The sequence below is a fragment of the Pleurodeles waltl genome, chromosome 9 (assembly GCF_031143425.1).
Source record: "Pleurodeles waltl isolate 20211129_DDA chromosome 9, aPleWal1.hap1.20221129, whole genome shotgun sequence".
In the NCBI taxonomy this organism is placed as follows: domain Eukaryota; kingdom Metazoa; phylum Chordata; class Amphibia; order Caudata; family Salamandridae; genus Pleurodeles; species Pleurodeles waltl.
The window spans coordinates 1,004,116,256-1,004,134,298 of record NC_090448.1 but is presented as its reverse complement, the minus strand read 5'-3'; the positions used below and the strand labels follow the sequence as shown (position 1 = coordinate 1,004,134,298).

General features: G+C 45.2%; 1 protein-coding gene across 1 annotated transcript in view; it reads right to left on the bottom strand.

Moving 5' to 3' along the window:
• The window catches only part of PLCB2 (phospholipase C beta 2), a 453,229-nt gene that overhangs the window by 176,432 nt on the left and 258,754 nt on the right, over positions 1–18,043 (bottom strand). The window contains exon 7 of the mRNA XM_069208592.1: positions 2,972–3,047. Within this exon, the coding sequence (XP_069064693.1) occupies positions 2,972–3,047 (76 nt within the window). The remainder of the gene's footprint in view (positions 1–2,971; positions 3,048–18,043) is intronic.

Below are 18,043 nucleotides of genomic sequence, written 5' to 3'. Positions count from 1 at the left end.
GGTTACCCCCTGTCGAAGCAAGGACCCTCACTCTAGTCAGGGTAAAAGAGAATCACCCCCGCTCACCCCCTTGGTAGCTTGGCACGAGCAGGCAGGCTTAACTTCATAGTGCTAGGTGTAAAGTATTTGTACCAACACACACAGTAACTTAATGAGAACACTACAAAATGACACAACACAGGTTTAGAAAAATAGAAAATATTCATCTAAACAAGACAAGATCAAAATGACAAAAAACCACCATACACAAGTCAAGTTATTAATTAAAATGCAAAAAGAGCCTTCATGTTCTTTTAAATACAAAGCTAATGCTGTTAGCGTGAAAATGTACCTGGGTCGCATCAAAATAACCCGCACGGGCGAGTGTGCGTTGAAAAAGGTAAGCGGTGCGCCGATTTCTCACCCGCAACCGAGGCCGTGCCGTCCGATCGGTGTGCGTAGTTTCTTTCCCCGCAGGAGAGAGATGCTTTGATCTGGACAAAACACCTCGGGTCCGGGCAGGCTTGCGTTGTTTTTCCACACCCAGCGACGTTGCGTCATTGCAGCCTCCTTCAGCGATGCCGAGCATCATTTCTCCAGCTGCGTGTTTCGACTTCCCAGCCGCACTGCAAGTGCTGCGTCGATTTCAGCCGCGGAGCCGGTGGCGTGTCGTTTCTTTAGCCGCTCTCGGAGGTTGTGTCAGAAATGTCCCCGCACGGCGATCTGTGCGTAGTTTTCCAACCTTGGTCCACCAGCTTCACCTGTCAAGGCCCCAGGAACTGGATAGGGCACATTTTGCAGGGCAGGAGTCTCAGCAGAGGCTCCAGGTGCTGGTAGAGAGATGTCTTTGCTGTCCCTGAGACTTCAACAACAGGAGGCAAGCTTGGTTTCAAGCCCTTGGAGAGTTCTTCACAAGCAGGAAGGCACACAAAGTCCAGTCTTTGTCCTCTTGCACAGGCAGAAGCAGCAACTGCAGGATAGCTGCACCAAGCACAGTCACAGGCAGGGCAGCTCTTCTTCCTCAGCTCTTCAGCTCTTCTCTAAGCAGAGGTTCCTCTTGGTTTCCAGAAGTGATCTATCGTCTGTGGTTTTGGGTGCCCTTCGTATACCCATATTGTCCTTTGAAGTAGGCTTACTTCAAAGAAAAGTCTCTCTTGTTTGTGAAATCCTGCCTTGCCCAGGCCAGGCCCCAAACACACACAAGGGGGTTGGAGACTGCATTGTGTGAGGGCAGGCACAGCCCTTTGAGGTGTGAGTGACCACTCCTCCCCTACCTCTGGGCACAGATGGCTTATCAGGATATGCAGGCTACAGCCCAGCTCCTTTTGTGTCACTGTCGAGAGAGAGGTGCAAACAGCCCAACTGTCAAACTGACCCAGACAGGGAATCCACAAACAGGCAGAGTCACAGAATGGTTTAAGCAAGAAAATGCTCACTTTCTAAAAGTGGCATTTTCAAACACACAATCTTAAAATCAACTTTACTAAAAGATGTATATTTAAATTGTGCGCTCAGAGACCTGAAACTCCACATGTCTATCCGCACCCAAAGGGAATCTACACTTTAATCATATTTAAAGGCAGCCTCCCCATGTTAACTTATGAGAGGGATAGGCCTTGCAACAGTGCAAACCGAAGTTAGCAGTATTTCACTGTTAGGACATATAGAACACATTAGTATATGTCCTACCTTCAACATACACTGCACCCTGTCCATGGGGCTACCTAGGACCTACCTTAGGGGTGTCTTACATGTAAGAAAAGGGAAGGTTTAGACCTGGCAAGTGGGTACACTTGTCAGGTCGAATTGGCAGTTTAAAACTGCCCACACAGGCACTGTAGTGGCAGGTCTAAGACATGTTTACAGAGCTACTATTGTGGGTGGCACAACCAGTGCTGCAGGCCCACTAGTAGCGCTTGATTTACAGGCCCTGGGCATCTCTAGTGCACTGTACTAGGGACTTACCAGTAAACCAAAAATGCCAATCAAAGATGAACCAATTACATACACATTGCACTTCAGTACTGGTTAGCAGTGGTAAAGTGCCCAGAGTAACAAAAACAGCAAAAAAAAGAGCCCAGCACACATCAACAACCTGGGAAACAGAGGCAAAAAATTAAGGGAGACAACGCCAAGGATGAAAACTCTAACAGCTACTTCTCTACCTGCCATTGTGTCATACATGACATGCCAAAGCGAAGCTGAAACTGACAGGGATGGTGACTAGGGCAGTGGAGAAAATAGTTTTTTCCTGTTTGATACTTTAATGTTGCATGTTGGGCAAGCAGAAACAGATTTTCTAGTTGATGGGAATTGCCCTGTAAGCCCCAGGAACACCATTGTATGTAGTAAGGGCACTTTAACAGGAAATATGGCATAGTTAACATCCCTGTTTCATTGGTCATTTACAGCTTTGAAGACCAGGATTAGTGGTTTGCATAGAGCTACATTTTTGGCTGACCTGGTGGTGGTGCAGTGCAAAAGATGTGTGTTGAAGGAGAATAAGGAGAGTTCTTGTATCATAATGTAGAACATAATCTAGTGAGGTAAATAGATACTGTGAAACCAACTAGAAGGGAGTTACATTAGTCAAGTAGGAGATGAATGCCATGGCTGTGTGGAACGAAATTCTACAGCATATTTTCCATATGCTCATGATTCAGTAATTTATCATTTGGTTTAACAATTTTCATATTGTGGCTCTTGAATACCATCTCATATCACTGGGGAGTCCCAGGAAGAGGCTACTCCATTCCTTGTGCTTCACTGCTAGAGTGTGAGATTTAATGTGGCCTGTGCTGGAAGAGTTTTGGTATTGTGGATGAGGGGTCTCAGTGATGCCTTAATTATGTTGGTGCTAACTTGAAGCTGTGACTAAACAATGTGTGAATCAAAGAGGAGTAGGAGATAGAAACTCCTTCTGCTTATGATAAAAGTGGAATCCTTCATGAACGACATGACTACTCACGTGCATCTGAGCAGAGATACTCACCTTACCCTTAGGAAGGTGGCAGCTGGCCAGTGCAGATTCTACTCTCTTCCTGTCAGCTGGAAACATCTGAAAAATGCTGAGAAGAAAGGTAGAGTGAGCCTCCACACACAGTACTTCACTGCAGTGTTGTTTACAAACCATGAATTGCATGGGTGAGCCCATTATGCAAAGCAACTAATATATCTATAACAACTGCTTAAAAGATGTTGGCAATGGACCATGAAGAAAATTATGCAAACTGTCTATCTATGAAGAGTAAAGACAGTGAGGACTTTAAAAGTCATTTATGCTTAGTGCTTTAATCTTGAGCAATAACCCCAAAGAAATACTGTACTATGTTTACTGCATGGGTTGCCTTTACAAGTGAGCAAAACATGAAAACAGTCTACAAACCTTCTACTTTCAAAATTGCAATGACTAAATTATCCAGCTGCATTGCTTAGATTATCTGCATTATTTTATAATGATATACAGTGGACTGCATATGTGTATATATCTAGATATGTGTATTTCTCTGTACAAATACGTATAATACCTATTTTATCTTAAGATATATGCGTGCTCTTTAGACCTGTTTAACAAATGTATATTTTACTTCAATTACATGTATATATGTATGTATTTGTATGTGTAGGTGTATGTATGTGTTTATATATATATATATATATATGATGGATATGTGTATGTAAATTATTCTACACTTGACATGTTCATCGGTCATTGCACAGTTTCTATATAAGTTGCTTGATTAAATGCTTACGAGTCTGTTTTTATTTTATCTATCACAATATGCAAATATTATCTTAACTATTTATGTACAATCATTTCACTATTGAAGTATTGAGGAAAGATAACATACTGTTATAAAAATTACACAAATAATTTAACTTCAAATACTATAACTCTTGGAAGACTGTGATTATATGATACGACTTTAAATCTTAATATATTATATTCCTTACACATTTATTGACTTGATTATGAAATTATGTATCTATATATTTACTACTCTAATCTGACTGTACAATAGAAAAAAACAAAATTTTTTTTTACTCTTTTGAAAGCTTTACTCTGTCTGACCATCACCCTATACCTCTATCAATCTATTCTTTATCTTCACTATCTGACTCATTCCAAACCCATTCTACTACTATGATTTCCCTAATCACCCATCACAGACTCTTCCCTCCTCTACCCTGTGAGCTCCCAAATAAACCTACTAAACTCTCCTTCATTTATCTCTCATTCAGCTCATCCCAAACCCAATTTAACTTCTATGATCTCCCTAATATCTTTCTACCGACTCCTACACCCTCCACCTCTCCTTTACTCATCCCAAACCTCATCTTATTATTATGATCTCCCAATTAACACTTCTGGATTCCTCCCTCCTCTATCCCTCAATTTTTAGATTCAAATCAATTAACAGACGCACATGTCCTCTGCTAAAATTAACTCATATCTCCCTATTCTAATACTAATACTGTACTCATATTTCCCTATACTAATCCACCACTAATCCTTTTGGGTTCAGGAGTAGCATGCTACTCGCCAAAAAGCATTTTGACGTAGTAAGCGCTATATAAATACAATTACAATTACAACACATAGGTTATAGGTCCAAATTTACTGACATAGTACAATAGAAAAGGAAACCTGGCTTAACCCCGGGACTGAATTTTGTAAGCTTGCATCACAATACACTACTTGCATTTTCATATTGTCTGGAGGTCTGTTGGGTTTACAGCAAGGTCATGCCATAATCCTCAATTTCCTTTCACAGAACAATATGTCAGCTGAAAAGAAAATTTGGCCTTCTGGACAGTAGTAAGATTGTTTTATTTTAAAAGTTCAAACACAGAAAAAAACGTTAGTAGGTAGGATAGGTAGGATAGAGCCACCTAAGTTATTTGGTCAACAATAATGTATCAGTTATTATTGGACATTATGCAATTGCTTTCAATACAATGTTGAAAGTGCTGCCATAATGATACCTCCCTTCCAGGTTCCTGGGACAACTAAGCACACCTTTAAATCAGAACATGTAATTTGCATTCATGTATATACATAGACATTTTATTATGCATACGAAATAACAAAAAAATCTGTGAATGCACACTGTCCTTATTTGATATACATTAGACAATGAGATGACCAGTCCTGAATTTAGAGCAAAGCTTGTCTGGTGAGAGTGCAGTATTATTCAGATTGCTAAGGCCCTTATTATGAGTTTGGCGGTATTATCTGAAGACCGCTGTGGTGGGGGCCCCAGTGTTGGTGGTCTCAAAACCGCCGTATAGTGAGTCACAGACAGAAGATCACCCAAAAACAGTCAAAACTCTGACACCAGCAGCCCCCCGAGGGCGGGAGAGAGGTGGTCCCACCACCAGCCACGCTGACAACATACTGCCCTCCAAATAATGACCCACAAATCAGCACAGTGGTCCTTACATGGTGGTAAACCATTGGCGATGCGACCTGCTGCGCTCAAAAATACACCTCCAGAAGATCCCAAAGCCACATTGGACAGTACGAACACCCTACACCTGAGACACATACAGATATCAGACACACACCACTATAAAACACACCTCCACACATCCCACAATCCTTTACAAAAGGAACGATACACACAGACCCGGAGATAGTGCCATAACCAGTACATAGCACATATACCCCACTGGCACACACAGACACGTTACACACAGCACAACTGCACACAAACTCTACAACCCACCACCACACCAACCGAAACACCCCACACACCTCATCAAGCAATAAACACATCACCCTTGCGCACAAAACCCTCTACCTCCACAATCCACTTCACTACCACCGTGTCTCCTCAAAAGCACTCACGATTCACAGACAAAGAGTTGAGGGTAATGGTCGATGAAATTGTCAAGGTAAAGCCACAACTGTTAAGAGCACAGGTCCAGCATACATCCTTTGCAAGGAAAATGGAGTTATGGCGGAGGATTTAACAGGGCCAATTCAGTGGGTAACCATCCATGCACAAGGGAGGATATCAGGAAGAGGTGGAACGACCTACAGGGGAAGGTGCTTTCCATGGCATCACACACCACGTTGCCATCAACAAGACTGGAGGTGGACTCCCACCTCCTCTCCCAGGGTTTACATCGTGAGAGGAGAAGGTCTTGGACATCCAGAAGGCCTGACTGGAATAATCGGAGGACTGGAGTCCGGTAAGTTACTAACACTCCTCTGCCACCAATGACTCCCGTACAGCATGCACCCCCACCACTCTATCACTCCCTAACGCAACTCACCTCACACTTCCTCACCCCACCCAATCACCCAATGCCCCTCCCCTCCATGCCACACCACCTCCCTGCCACCAACCCAACACAGTACACCCCGATTGCACGGATAGCACTCACAATGGCAATCACTACAACTCCCACAATGCATGACTCCCCACACATGAAAAGCTGCCAGTCCCACTTCAAAGTGGAACACCTGCACCTAAAACCATCGCAACAGCTAATGGATGCTTCGACTGCGTACCACTACATGACAATGAAAGCTATGCTATCCGCAACCCTCCATGGAGCATGGTACCAATTCCACAATCCACCACCCACTAACAATGACTGTAGTGTTGCATCTGTCATTGCCATCATGGGGAAGCAAGTCAAGCCACTGTATGCATTATACAATAATACGAACAAGTACACCTCCACAATGCAACTCTCCCCCTCTCCATCCACAGGTACCTGTCACTGCCACCATGCAGAGGATCCCAGAGACAGACAGCCCTCCCTAGGATGAAGGCCCCAGTGAGGACTACAGCTCTCGAAGTCTGGATATTGACAACTTATCTGGCCCATCTGGGACTTCTGGTCAGTCCACCACCACCAGCCTTATCCTACCCACATCTGAACCCCACACCCCTGTGGTAACAACAAACTACACAGGCAACCCCTCATCCCCAAACCTGTGTCCCAAGTACTGTTCAAGCAGCAGTGTGCCCCACAGTACAGGGACCTGAGTCTACCCTTCACACCCAAAATGATGATGGTCCTGGTGTAGCTGGGAGTGGACACACTGCGCCAGGGGCACAGGCACAGGGGGCCAGGGCCAGTGGGAGGGCACCTGTGGGCCAAGGGATGGGGTCCTCAAGGGAAGGACTGGCCAAGAGGCCATCTCTCAAGTCCTGGGAGCATACCAGCAATCCTAAGACAAGATGGGCCAGATACTCTCCAACTTGCAGGAAACCAGAGGCTGCAGAGGTAATACCACCAGGAGGCCATGCACCAGTGGAAAGCTCTCAATGCCACCATGGCCACCATTGCAGGGGTGCTAAAGGAACTCACATCCAACCAGTGTGTGTCCTCCCACCAGCAGGCCTCTTCCACTAGCCATATACCATCTGTGCCATCCACTTCTACCTCAGCTAGTGGAATGGAGGCCCTGCCAGAGGACCCACAGACCACTAGCACCCCTCCCGCTGTAGCTGAGGAACCTCCCCGCAAATGAGGTTGTCCGTCCAGACATCCTGCAGGAGCTGATGCCAAGACCAAGACCACTGGCAGGAAGTGAGACTCTTCTGAACATTTGCCCTTGTGTGCCACTGACACACCCTGTTGACTGTCCACTGTCATCTCTCCAAATTCCCATGGCCCTTGGATACTGGACTGGTACTGCCAAAAACTGGGCAAACTGCTCTGATGATTTCAACCACTATGACCCCACTCATCACCCATTGCATTTGTAAATAACAATAAACACCATAGAGCACAGCTATTGCTTACCTGTCTTTATGGTAACATGTATGAATTAACTGTTGTACAATGTGTTAGCTTGCTTAAACCTTTGACCAGCAAAAGTTTGTAAGATGGACAGAAGGGGGAGGCATGTGCAGCAAGTTTGATGTTAGAACAGACTCATTCTCAAATCCTATGTCAACGGAGCCTCCAATCAAGGCAGGAACCAGAGTAGCACCACCCAAATTACCTGCAAATACACCAAGACAGGAACAACAATCACAATACCCAGCCAACACACATGCAGTTCATTGTCGTCCTCCCTAGTGCGAGTATACAAGTGGCATGTGAACATAAATGACCGCAGCAGATCCACATTTTCAAGTCATCCATTCCCAATGGTCCATCCCTCACAGCTCACAGTACCCAACTAAAGTTGAGTTCCACTGTCAATATTAGTTACCTCCCATATACATCCATTGTGTACAGTGAGGACAAGTTGCAATACTTTTGACACAACCTTGGTTGCCAGCCCTTTAGCAGTTTACACTGCATTACTGGGACCATACATCATGGCCATTCCCTTGCAGATGTGATGGCAGCCAACAGCACAGTATACATAGAACTGAAATATGAACAGGGACACCTTCCTTGATGGGCAATATGTCAATGTCACATACACGCAGAGAAGAATAGCTGCACTTCACACCTCCTCTGATGGCACACTCCAGGATGAGCTATGTCATAAGGAAGGCAGGAGTACAGTTCACATACAAGACACTTGACACATACCTGTAGTTCATTGGACGTATTGTTGGATCAACTCTGTCCTAGAGTCAGTATCTATGTTACCATCATAAGCCACAAGTCCAGCTGCCACCCCCTCAACATCCAGCAATGGCATATGATGTCTCAGAGCCAGGTTGTGTAGCATGCAGCAGCCACCTATGATCTGGCAGACCTTCAGTGGTCTGTAGAGCAGGGCACCTCCTGAGACGTGTAGACACCGAAATCTGTCCTTTAGCAGCCAAAAGGTCCTCTTGATCACACGCCTCGTCCTGTTGTGGGTCTCATTGAAACGGTTTTACAACATCTGTTGTTGGATATCTCACTGGTGTCAGCATCCATGGAAGGTTAGGATAGCCAGAGTCACCTGTGTGCACAAAGGATGGACCTATCACAATACCGGTGGTGACACAGGGTATAATGTGAAGAGAGGTGACATAACAGTTTCACACATACTAATGTATTCATACCAATGAGCCAGACCCTCTCCCTCTGTAGTTGTGCCATCAGGTGTGGCACATTGCTGTTTTCTCAGGATGAGGAGTCATGCACAGATCCAGGAAACTTGGCCGTCACTTGTGAGATGTACTGGTCAGCGAGACACATGACCTGGACATTGATGCAGTAAAAGCTTTTCTTGTTCCTGTAGACTTGTTCATTCACCCTGAGAGATACAAAAGCAATGTGGGAGTCATCTATGGCCACTATCACATAAGGGACATGTGCCATAGCATAGAAGTCAGATTTAACAGTGGTCAAATCCTCACGTTGGGGGAATCTGATGCTTTCCAGGTGTTGGAGTAAAGCACACAGTACATCGTTCAATACTATACTGGACATGGGCTGGTATATCACTGCAGCTAAGCCCACTGTCAACTGGAACGAGCCTAAGGCAAGGAAGTGTAGAACAGAAAAGACCTGTGCTGTGGGAGTGATGGCATAGGGATTACGGATGGCTGGCAAGAGATCCGGTTCCAACTGCTACACAGGTCCATGATGGTCTGACGGTTCAGACGATAGGTCTGAATGATGTGTCTCTCTTCCAGTGTAGCAAGGTCGACTAGGGGCCGGTACACCAGTGTATGTCTCATTCTCACCATTGCACGGTTTCTAGAAATAAGAGAGAGGAAAAGTAACACGTTGATGTGGACAGGTCACATGCTACCTAACACTATACATGTGACCTTGTAACACACACATTTGGTTAGGCCGTGTACGATGTAGCAAGTGACTGCACATGTCGTGTCATAGTTTTCAGTAAACACACTTGACTATCCTTGAATGTCACATGTGTGAACCTTGCACTGATGTTTGAACATGGATTATGTATGCACACTAGAATTCATAGATGACACACTTATAAATCCCCTACAATACACTAGCTAAATGTAAAATGGCATCCGCCTGACCTGCAAGCACAGGACAGATGGAAGTGACTTAATTCCGCTGGCGTTAGTCGTCATGGCAGTAGGCGGTCGCAACAGCTGTGCAACTCCTCATTGGCTAACATTGATGCATATAGGAGACTGTGGCCACTGATGATTACCACCGGCGGTCACGGTCATGTACGCTGCAGCAGTGACCGCCATTTTGTTTTGCATAGTTCACTTGACCCTTGACACTCGGGCAAGCAAGACCTCCACTGCGTGTGCTGCTGTATTCTGTCTCTGGGAGCCATTATGCCACGTCCTGCAAGAGATAGGGCCCCTGCATTCACCCAGGATAAACTGGAGAAGCTCCTGGACGGGGTCTTAGCCTTGAATGGACAGTTGTATGGGGCACCAGAGCAGCAGGTGAGTCCAATGTTCGTGTCCTATCTGATGGTGATGTGTGTGCGGTTGAAAGGCATGGAGACGACGCACACGGAGTGGATGCATACAGAAGGCAAAGGAGTAGGTGCGAAAGTGCCATTAAGACACGTGTGTGTGGTCATGAGATATGTCTGATGTGTGAAGTCCACTGCGGTTGGTGTTATGCCACTCTACATGACTTTCTCCTTTCCTTCTGTCTGCGTCACCCATGCAGGTCAGCGCCCATCAGAAGAAGGTGATTTGGCGTGCCATCGTCAAGCAAGTGGGGACCCCAGGGGCCCATGCCCGGCGGAGCACCCACTGCAGAAAGCGGTGGGAGGACCTGAGACACTAGGCCTGGAAGACTGCTGAGGCCCTGCTGAGGACATCCTCCCAATGAGGGAGGGGTGCCCATCAGACCCTGACCCCACTAATGGCCCGCATTTTGGTGGTGGCCTACCCTGAGGTAGATGAGCACTTGAGGTCAGCACTGCAGCCACAAGGGGGTACACACTCCCACCTCCCTAATGGGGATGTATGAGTTTGGGTAGCCTACTAGTGTGTAGATGGGTAGATGTTGTGTAGACCATTGGTATTTGCACATCGGCTATGGGTATGAGCCCTCCTGGCAGGAATTGTATTAGTTATGTGTGCCAGAACCATGCAGACGGTGACTCAGGTGGGTAGGAATTTAAATATTGGATATTGTCTCCTGACATTTGTCATATTTTGGCTGACCAGCTCCTTCCATCAACCTCAGGATACCTGAGTTGTCAGTGCATTGCCATCACTAATGGTCTGCCACTATGACAGAGGCAACTGCTGTGATCCAAATCAGCTGCCTCAAACTGTAGGTGTAGATGACTGCAGGAGACAAAATGTAGCTGGCCACATCGTTGTACTGTGCTGTGCTACTTAGCATTGCATGACCCTTCATGTAGTCAAAAGTGCCCATGTTCCCACATTAGTTGGATTAGAGTGCATAGCTTCTGTTTCCCCTCTGATTACCAAAGTTGAGCCTTACCATGTAAAGGTATTCAATGGCATGGCATCCCAGCAATTAAATAGGTTATCAGTGTGAATGATGTGTAGGTATTGACCCACTGGACCCTTTCTTTCTCTCCCACCCACCATCCCTCTCCTCCTCTCTCTTTGTGTGCATCAGAATCATCAAGCGAAGGAGAAGGGGCACCGGCGAGTGGGGAAGCTGCAGCCCACTGGAACCAAAAGGCTGATACCAGCGGAGCCGAGGGGACCAGTGGGATGGAGGGTGAGGGGAGTGTCTCGGGGGAGACTGGATCAACAACATCCTAGGCTATTGACCTCCTGAGGTGCATCTCTGTGGGATAGTCGACCATTGTGAATGTCATCCATGGTCTGGCATCCCAGATGCAGCAGACCAAAGCCTTCCTGGAGGGCATTCACGGTGCCCTGACTGGCCTGCAGAGATCCTTTCAATCCCTGGCCTCCTCATTGATGGCAACCAGTGTCCCTTCATCATCTGTCCCCCCCTCCAGCTACCTGTGCCCAATCCCACACCCCTCTCCCCACACCCATTCAGAGCACACAGTCTGACCAGCATTCATCCACCTCAACAGACACGGTTTGCAAAGACAAACACAGGCACCACAAGTCCCACCACCGCCATGCACACAGCCAACATTCACATGCAGACACAACAACATCCACTCCCTGCACAGGCTCCCTCCACCTCCTCCCTCACATACAAAACACCACTCACACCTGCTTTCACCACATCAACACTCCCAGATCCATCCACAAGTCCCATCATGTCCACCATCACCACAATAGCAGAGCCCCATACATCCACGCCATGCACCACATGCGCAGTCACCACAGCTACCAGCACTCCCATATGCAGCACACCCACCTTACCTACAGGCACCACCCCAACAGACACTTTCACATCCACCCTGTCATCTTCCTGCATCTCCTCACCCCTCCTCCCAATACACCTAAATGTCCACACTCACCCACCCACCAGATACCCAGCACACACATGGCTTCCACCCATGCACCTGCAACCAAGCCACCTATCAAGACACACCTCATAACCACTCCCTTTCCATCCCCTCCCACCTGTTTTTCCCAGGACCACCCTTGTGTTCCTAAAAAACGATCCCTCTACGAGTTTGCCCTGTTCCCTCCCACTGACCCTGTCCCAGTTTCCCCCAAGCACCCTCATGCCCTTCATATTCCCAATCCTTCCACCTCCCAGTCCTCCCTTGGCCCCCCTGCTAGTGCCTATGTCCCTCCCCCTCCCCCTACGGGGACTACCACCACACCAAAATGCAAGGAGCCTCCTCCTAAGGGCCATACGAAGGGGAAAATCCTCCTCCTAAAAATCTAAGTCTAAAAGGCCCCCTCCCAAACCCGACCCTAAAGACCCCCCACCCAAACCTAAGAACCCCCTCCCAAACCCAAACCCCTACCTCAGCCCCCCCCCCCTTCTCCGCCTCAGGGCCAGCATGCCCCATTGATGCCCCTGCCATGTAGAGGCCACTTTGCAGTCAAGAGTCAAGTTGGAGCCAGGAACTCTGCCCATAGTGTCTGGGCCAATGGACAATTCTAGGCTGGCCATTAGGCCTCTGTTGTATATAGTTATTTATTTAATGAGGGCATGATTTTAATGTATCTGCACCAGTCACCTGTTAGTGTCGAGGTTTACATACTTGTCCTGCTTTTCCTTCCAGCTGTATGTCTTGGAAATGTGCGATTTGGTGTGTGTCTTCAGTGTATGTGATGTGTCTGTGTAACAGAATGAGTTGTGTGGGTGAGTTGTTCTATGGGCTTGTGTTGTGTTGTGTTGGTGTTGTGTGGCATTGTGTGGTGGTGGTGTGTGTGCTGTGATGCATCTGTGATGTACTTTGTGTGTTGGGTGGATGTGGCTTATGATGTGACATGTTGTTTGGCAGTGTTATTGTTTGTATAGGTTGTGTGCTGTTGTTACGTGTTGCTGGCAGTATGTGTTGTCCTGTGGAGGAGTGAGTTGTGCCTCTCTGCCAATGTATTGGTGTGATTATGATGGTGTTGTGGTTGTGTGACTGGTGGTGTTGTCTGTGGATGTGTCTGTCAGTGGCGGTGGTGTGTGTGTGCAGTGTGGTGTATGTTGGACGTGGTGTGTGTTGTTTGTGTGTGTATGTAGATGTGTTTGTGTGTTGGTACGGGGGTATTTTTGCGTGTGTGTCTGGGCGTGGCTAGCCGCTGTGAGGTTGTGTGTTGTGTGTGGGTGTGTACTAATGGCCTTCCCTCCAGTGTGTGCTAGGTGGGTGAATTTACGGGTGTTGTCTTTGTCGCAGTCATTGGTTCTGGAGTAGTATGACCAGCAGGAGCAGTGGGAAGACTTCCAGTTCGGGTTCCATGACGGCTGCGGACATGCCTGTGTTCGGGAAGGTGAGTGTCTCCTTTTATGTTGCTCGTTTCCGCCAGCATTTTTGTGGCGACGTGACCGCCCCAGAAATCCTGGCGTGTGCTGAGTCGTAATATGGTCACCGGTAACTTGGTCCCCGGTGGCCTAGAGATGCCTACCGACGCCCGCGGCAGTCCGCCCACTCTGGTGGTACTGGCGGTGTTTTGGTTGTGTCCTGTTGGGAACACCACCATGGTCATTATGGGGCAGGAGTCTTGTAAGCGATCAGAAACTGAAATGTTCTTGTTATCTTTGTGATGTGGTCAACCAGGACTCGGTATGTTGTACTATGAGATATGTATGTGTATACCATAGGCTTTGCATAACTTGCCTGAAATATGAGGCTCAGGTTAGCATCTCAGTTTTTCAGCTCTTCTTATGTCATGCGTAGAGGTATGGTTTACAGGTATCCTTTTAGTTGGCGAGATTTTGAACTAAAAGTTGATGCACTGGTTAGGGCCTAAGCAGCAGTCACATGATAGAGGACACCACATACTCAGGCGCTTGCTATTCACTTTGACTGCATTTAAAAATGCTGGAGATACGAGTTTGGTTTACAACTGGGTTTTCTAGAGGTCTGTCTTTACCATGAAATGCACAGTTAATTGATTGCACTTGTGACAGCTACTGTGGTTACATATGAGCAATATATTAAACTGATTCTCAATTTTATTATGATTTAATGTAGAAAGGATGCAAAAGTATTGATGGTTACTCCTCCATGCTCCCTGTATAGAATGGCACCAAGAAGCCGTATCGTTTTAACAGTATTCTTGAATTACGGAGACTGTCAAAGCATTGAAACATATACATGTGATGTAATGCTTTACCGATAATATAAAGAGTATTATAGCATATATGTTCTGAAGAATCATGTGTAATGTTTGACTGTTTGTAAATACTGGATGGATTTTTCTTTTCTGATGAAAAAGATTTTTGTGGGTGTATCAAAGTATCCTTTCACGTTAGTTACCTTGCCTAGGGAATTTTATTTCATTAACTAAGATAATTTTCTTTAGTTCTGCAAATATTTGTCAGTAACCTTAGGAAGCTCTGAAGTTGGAACAAGTATAGTTTAATTAGTGTGATGAGGTGGCATTTTGTAAACATTGATTGATAATGAAAATTGATGAATTCACAAGCATGTTCCTGTTTTGCAATATATGCTACCTCTCCCTCTATATTAATTGCGAGAGAAGATGAGCAACTTCAATTATAAAACTAAAATTATATGAAATGGAAGAAATTGGATATATAATCTGACAATTGTTTTGGTTTAACAGCTCCAGTAGTCTGTAACTACTAGGAATAGGGGTGGTAAGATTGTGATGACAGTGACTCACGAGGGATTATGGATGTATATTGAATTTACTTTAGAAGCATTATGTTGACTCGTGTTTATTATATATGTTTTTGTATTAGACCCCCATGTTTTGTGATGAAATGCAAGATTACATATGATTAAACTGATCGAATATATTAGCCAGTCCTAAAGAAGGTGAAATAGAAAGTTGGTAATTCCCACCGAAAGGTGTATCGATGTTTTTAGATATCCACTGTTGGCAGTCTGTGAAAGTAAGAAACTTTGATTGCCCCCTAGATAAGGTGAGGCCGTGCTTTACTGATCTGGAACGTTTTTAAATGAATTATAGACTCCTTGGACAATTTATGATAATGTCTTGTTTTGTTTGGGGGTTATTTTCATGATATCTCCACTGGTGTTGTTACTAATTATTGTACAGATTACGTTGGATTTAAGTGTTTGGGATAATTCACTTGTGAAGAATTACTGTTCTGGATCCTAATTAAAGTCTCAAAAAACTTAAAGAAAATGTTTTTGTATTAATATGAAAGATAGGTTGTTAGGAGAAAAGGTTTTAGTTTGTGCAGGCTGACCTATGTATTTATTGAGATTAGAGAACAGGAGGTCATGTGCTTGGAGACATTAGCTAGATATGTGTGTGTGAAGTATGTGTTTGCTGCAGGCAAAACACCTTTTACCTCAATCAGGGACAAAGACACAGACACAACCCAAATCCATTGTGTTATCTGTTTTTTGGATTTGTTTGAGTTTCAAGCACCTTTGAGTGATGTAAGAAACTGTGTCTGAAACACAGGTGTTAGTAGGACTAAAAAGTTCACATATGGTAAACAGTAACAAGCCAAGCAAGTTAAATATGAATGTGTTTATATTTATGTGTAATATAGAGCCCTTCATGTCTACAAAGCTTAACTGCCTTTCATGGCTTCTGTGTCTATGGATGGCAGGTGCAATCACATTCAGGAGCTGTGACAGTGGGCAGAGGTTCAGTGTCTGATTCTCCCCAGACTCTGCCAAAGTGCTTTTTTGAGTCTGGCCACCCAGAGGGAGACAAGAGCTAAGAACACTTACCATGTCCCTCCTCCCAAGGCTCTACTGACAATGACAATGGGAGGAGGGAAAAGTAAAGCTTGCTCTATGCCCTACAGTACTGCCACTAGCTTGCTCATTCTCCTGCACAATCTACATAGCCTGTGGATAGGCAGGGGAGAGTCAGAGGGTGTGAATTAGGACATTGGAAAGTTGACAGGAGCAGGCCTATTCCAGTGTTTATAGCCCACTCCTGCCACATTTTCTTGAATGGTGATTCAGCATTCCTGTGTTCTAATAAGAGGTAAGGTAACAGGATATCGTCTACCACTGAAACCCTCCCACAACTCAGGAAACTCATAAGCATGCACATTAAAGTTAATTTACAAGATCTCTAAGTTTAGGTTTCTATCAGCTTCTAGATACACCCATGGAGCTTTATTTATTGTGGAGTCAATGCGTATTTAACCATTAACAGTTCTTTACAGTAACATCTATCCTTGTGTATGGGTCTAAATTGTTGAGTACAAAAATCGCACATTGATTGAGAATAGAAACTGGAAGTACAAAATGATGTAAGAACAGTATTTCTTAACTCAAAATCATTTATTCGACTTCTTTTGCCCAGACAACCCACTCTGAATGTGGACACAAGTTTTCTCCTCATAAGGCTCACTGGTCCTGTGATACCCTCATTGTCAGGGTGCCTCAATTTAAATATTCCTCCATGTGAACTTCTGTTGCTGACCTTATTCATTATTTTCTACATTTTCATTTGCTTACAATATTTTGTGCTTAATCAATATTGCACTTATGCGCTTATATAATGTTGATATTGCAGCGTTATGGCCTACCATTGCCCAAAAATTTGTTGCATACACTCGTAATAATCTTCTGACCCTACGACCCGCCCCTAACCCTTTTTGCTCACTCCTTATTCCTGATACAGCCTTACACAGCTGTTTGTGTTGTAGCTTTACCCTCCCTCCCCCCCTTCACTGGGGCTCCATTCGCCATGAGTCTAGTCGAACTCCTCCTTTGATCATCAAGACTAACCCTTCCCTTACTCCTTTTACCTTTTTCAGTCTTAATTGCCGCTCACTACCTAAACATAAGGGCGACATTCTGAATATTCTTATGGAGCTACAACCTGATGCCCTCTTTCTAACTGAAACGTGGCTTAATGAGAGTTCCGGACCCGATATGGCGTATGCGCTTCCTCCCAACTATACCTATCATGGAAGAAATCGTACTGACCGTACTGGTGGGGGTATAGCTTTAATCTTCAAAACTGACTATGTATGTAAATGGGTAGACCTGGATTTTATAAATTGTGAAGCCGGGTTTTTTAAACTTCACTTATCACCTAATTTTACTCTTTCCGGGGCCCTTATTTACCGTCCTCCTGGCCCTGCGGGTCTTTGGGCATCGACCCTTCCTGACCTGATTGCTCCTCTTCTATTAGAAACCACTATTTTTTTGTTTTTAGGTGACCTGAACTTACATCTCAATGACACATTTTGCACTACGAGCTCTACTCTTATAGCTAACTTAGCGACATTAAATGTTCTCTTACATAACTCAGGCCCCACGCATAAGGCAGGACACTTATTAGACCCCATTTTTTCCAATCTTGATACCATTTCATGTAAACAAGCCACTCCTATTCCATGGTCGGATCATTTTTTGGTGGAATTTACGATTGCACAATCACGGGGTCCTACTCCCTCCGTATCCCTTGCCAAATCCAGTACCTATAGAAACTGGAAAAATGTAGATATTAAGACCCTGAATTTAATGTTGGAAAAAACCCTACCATCGATTACGAGTATAAGAGATGACGGGGTTATCCGTGATTGGCTAACCTCTGCAATTGATGAATGTCTTCCTCTATCTAATAAAAAGAATAAACAGGGCTACCAGCATCCCCCCGCCCCCTGGTTCTCAGAAATACTCAAAACAGAAAAAACTAAGTGCAAGAACTTGGAA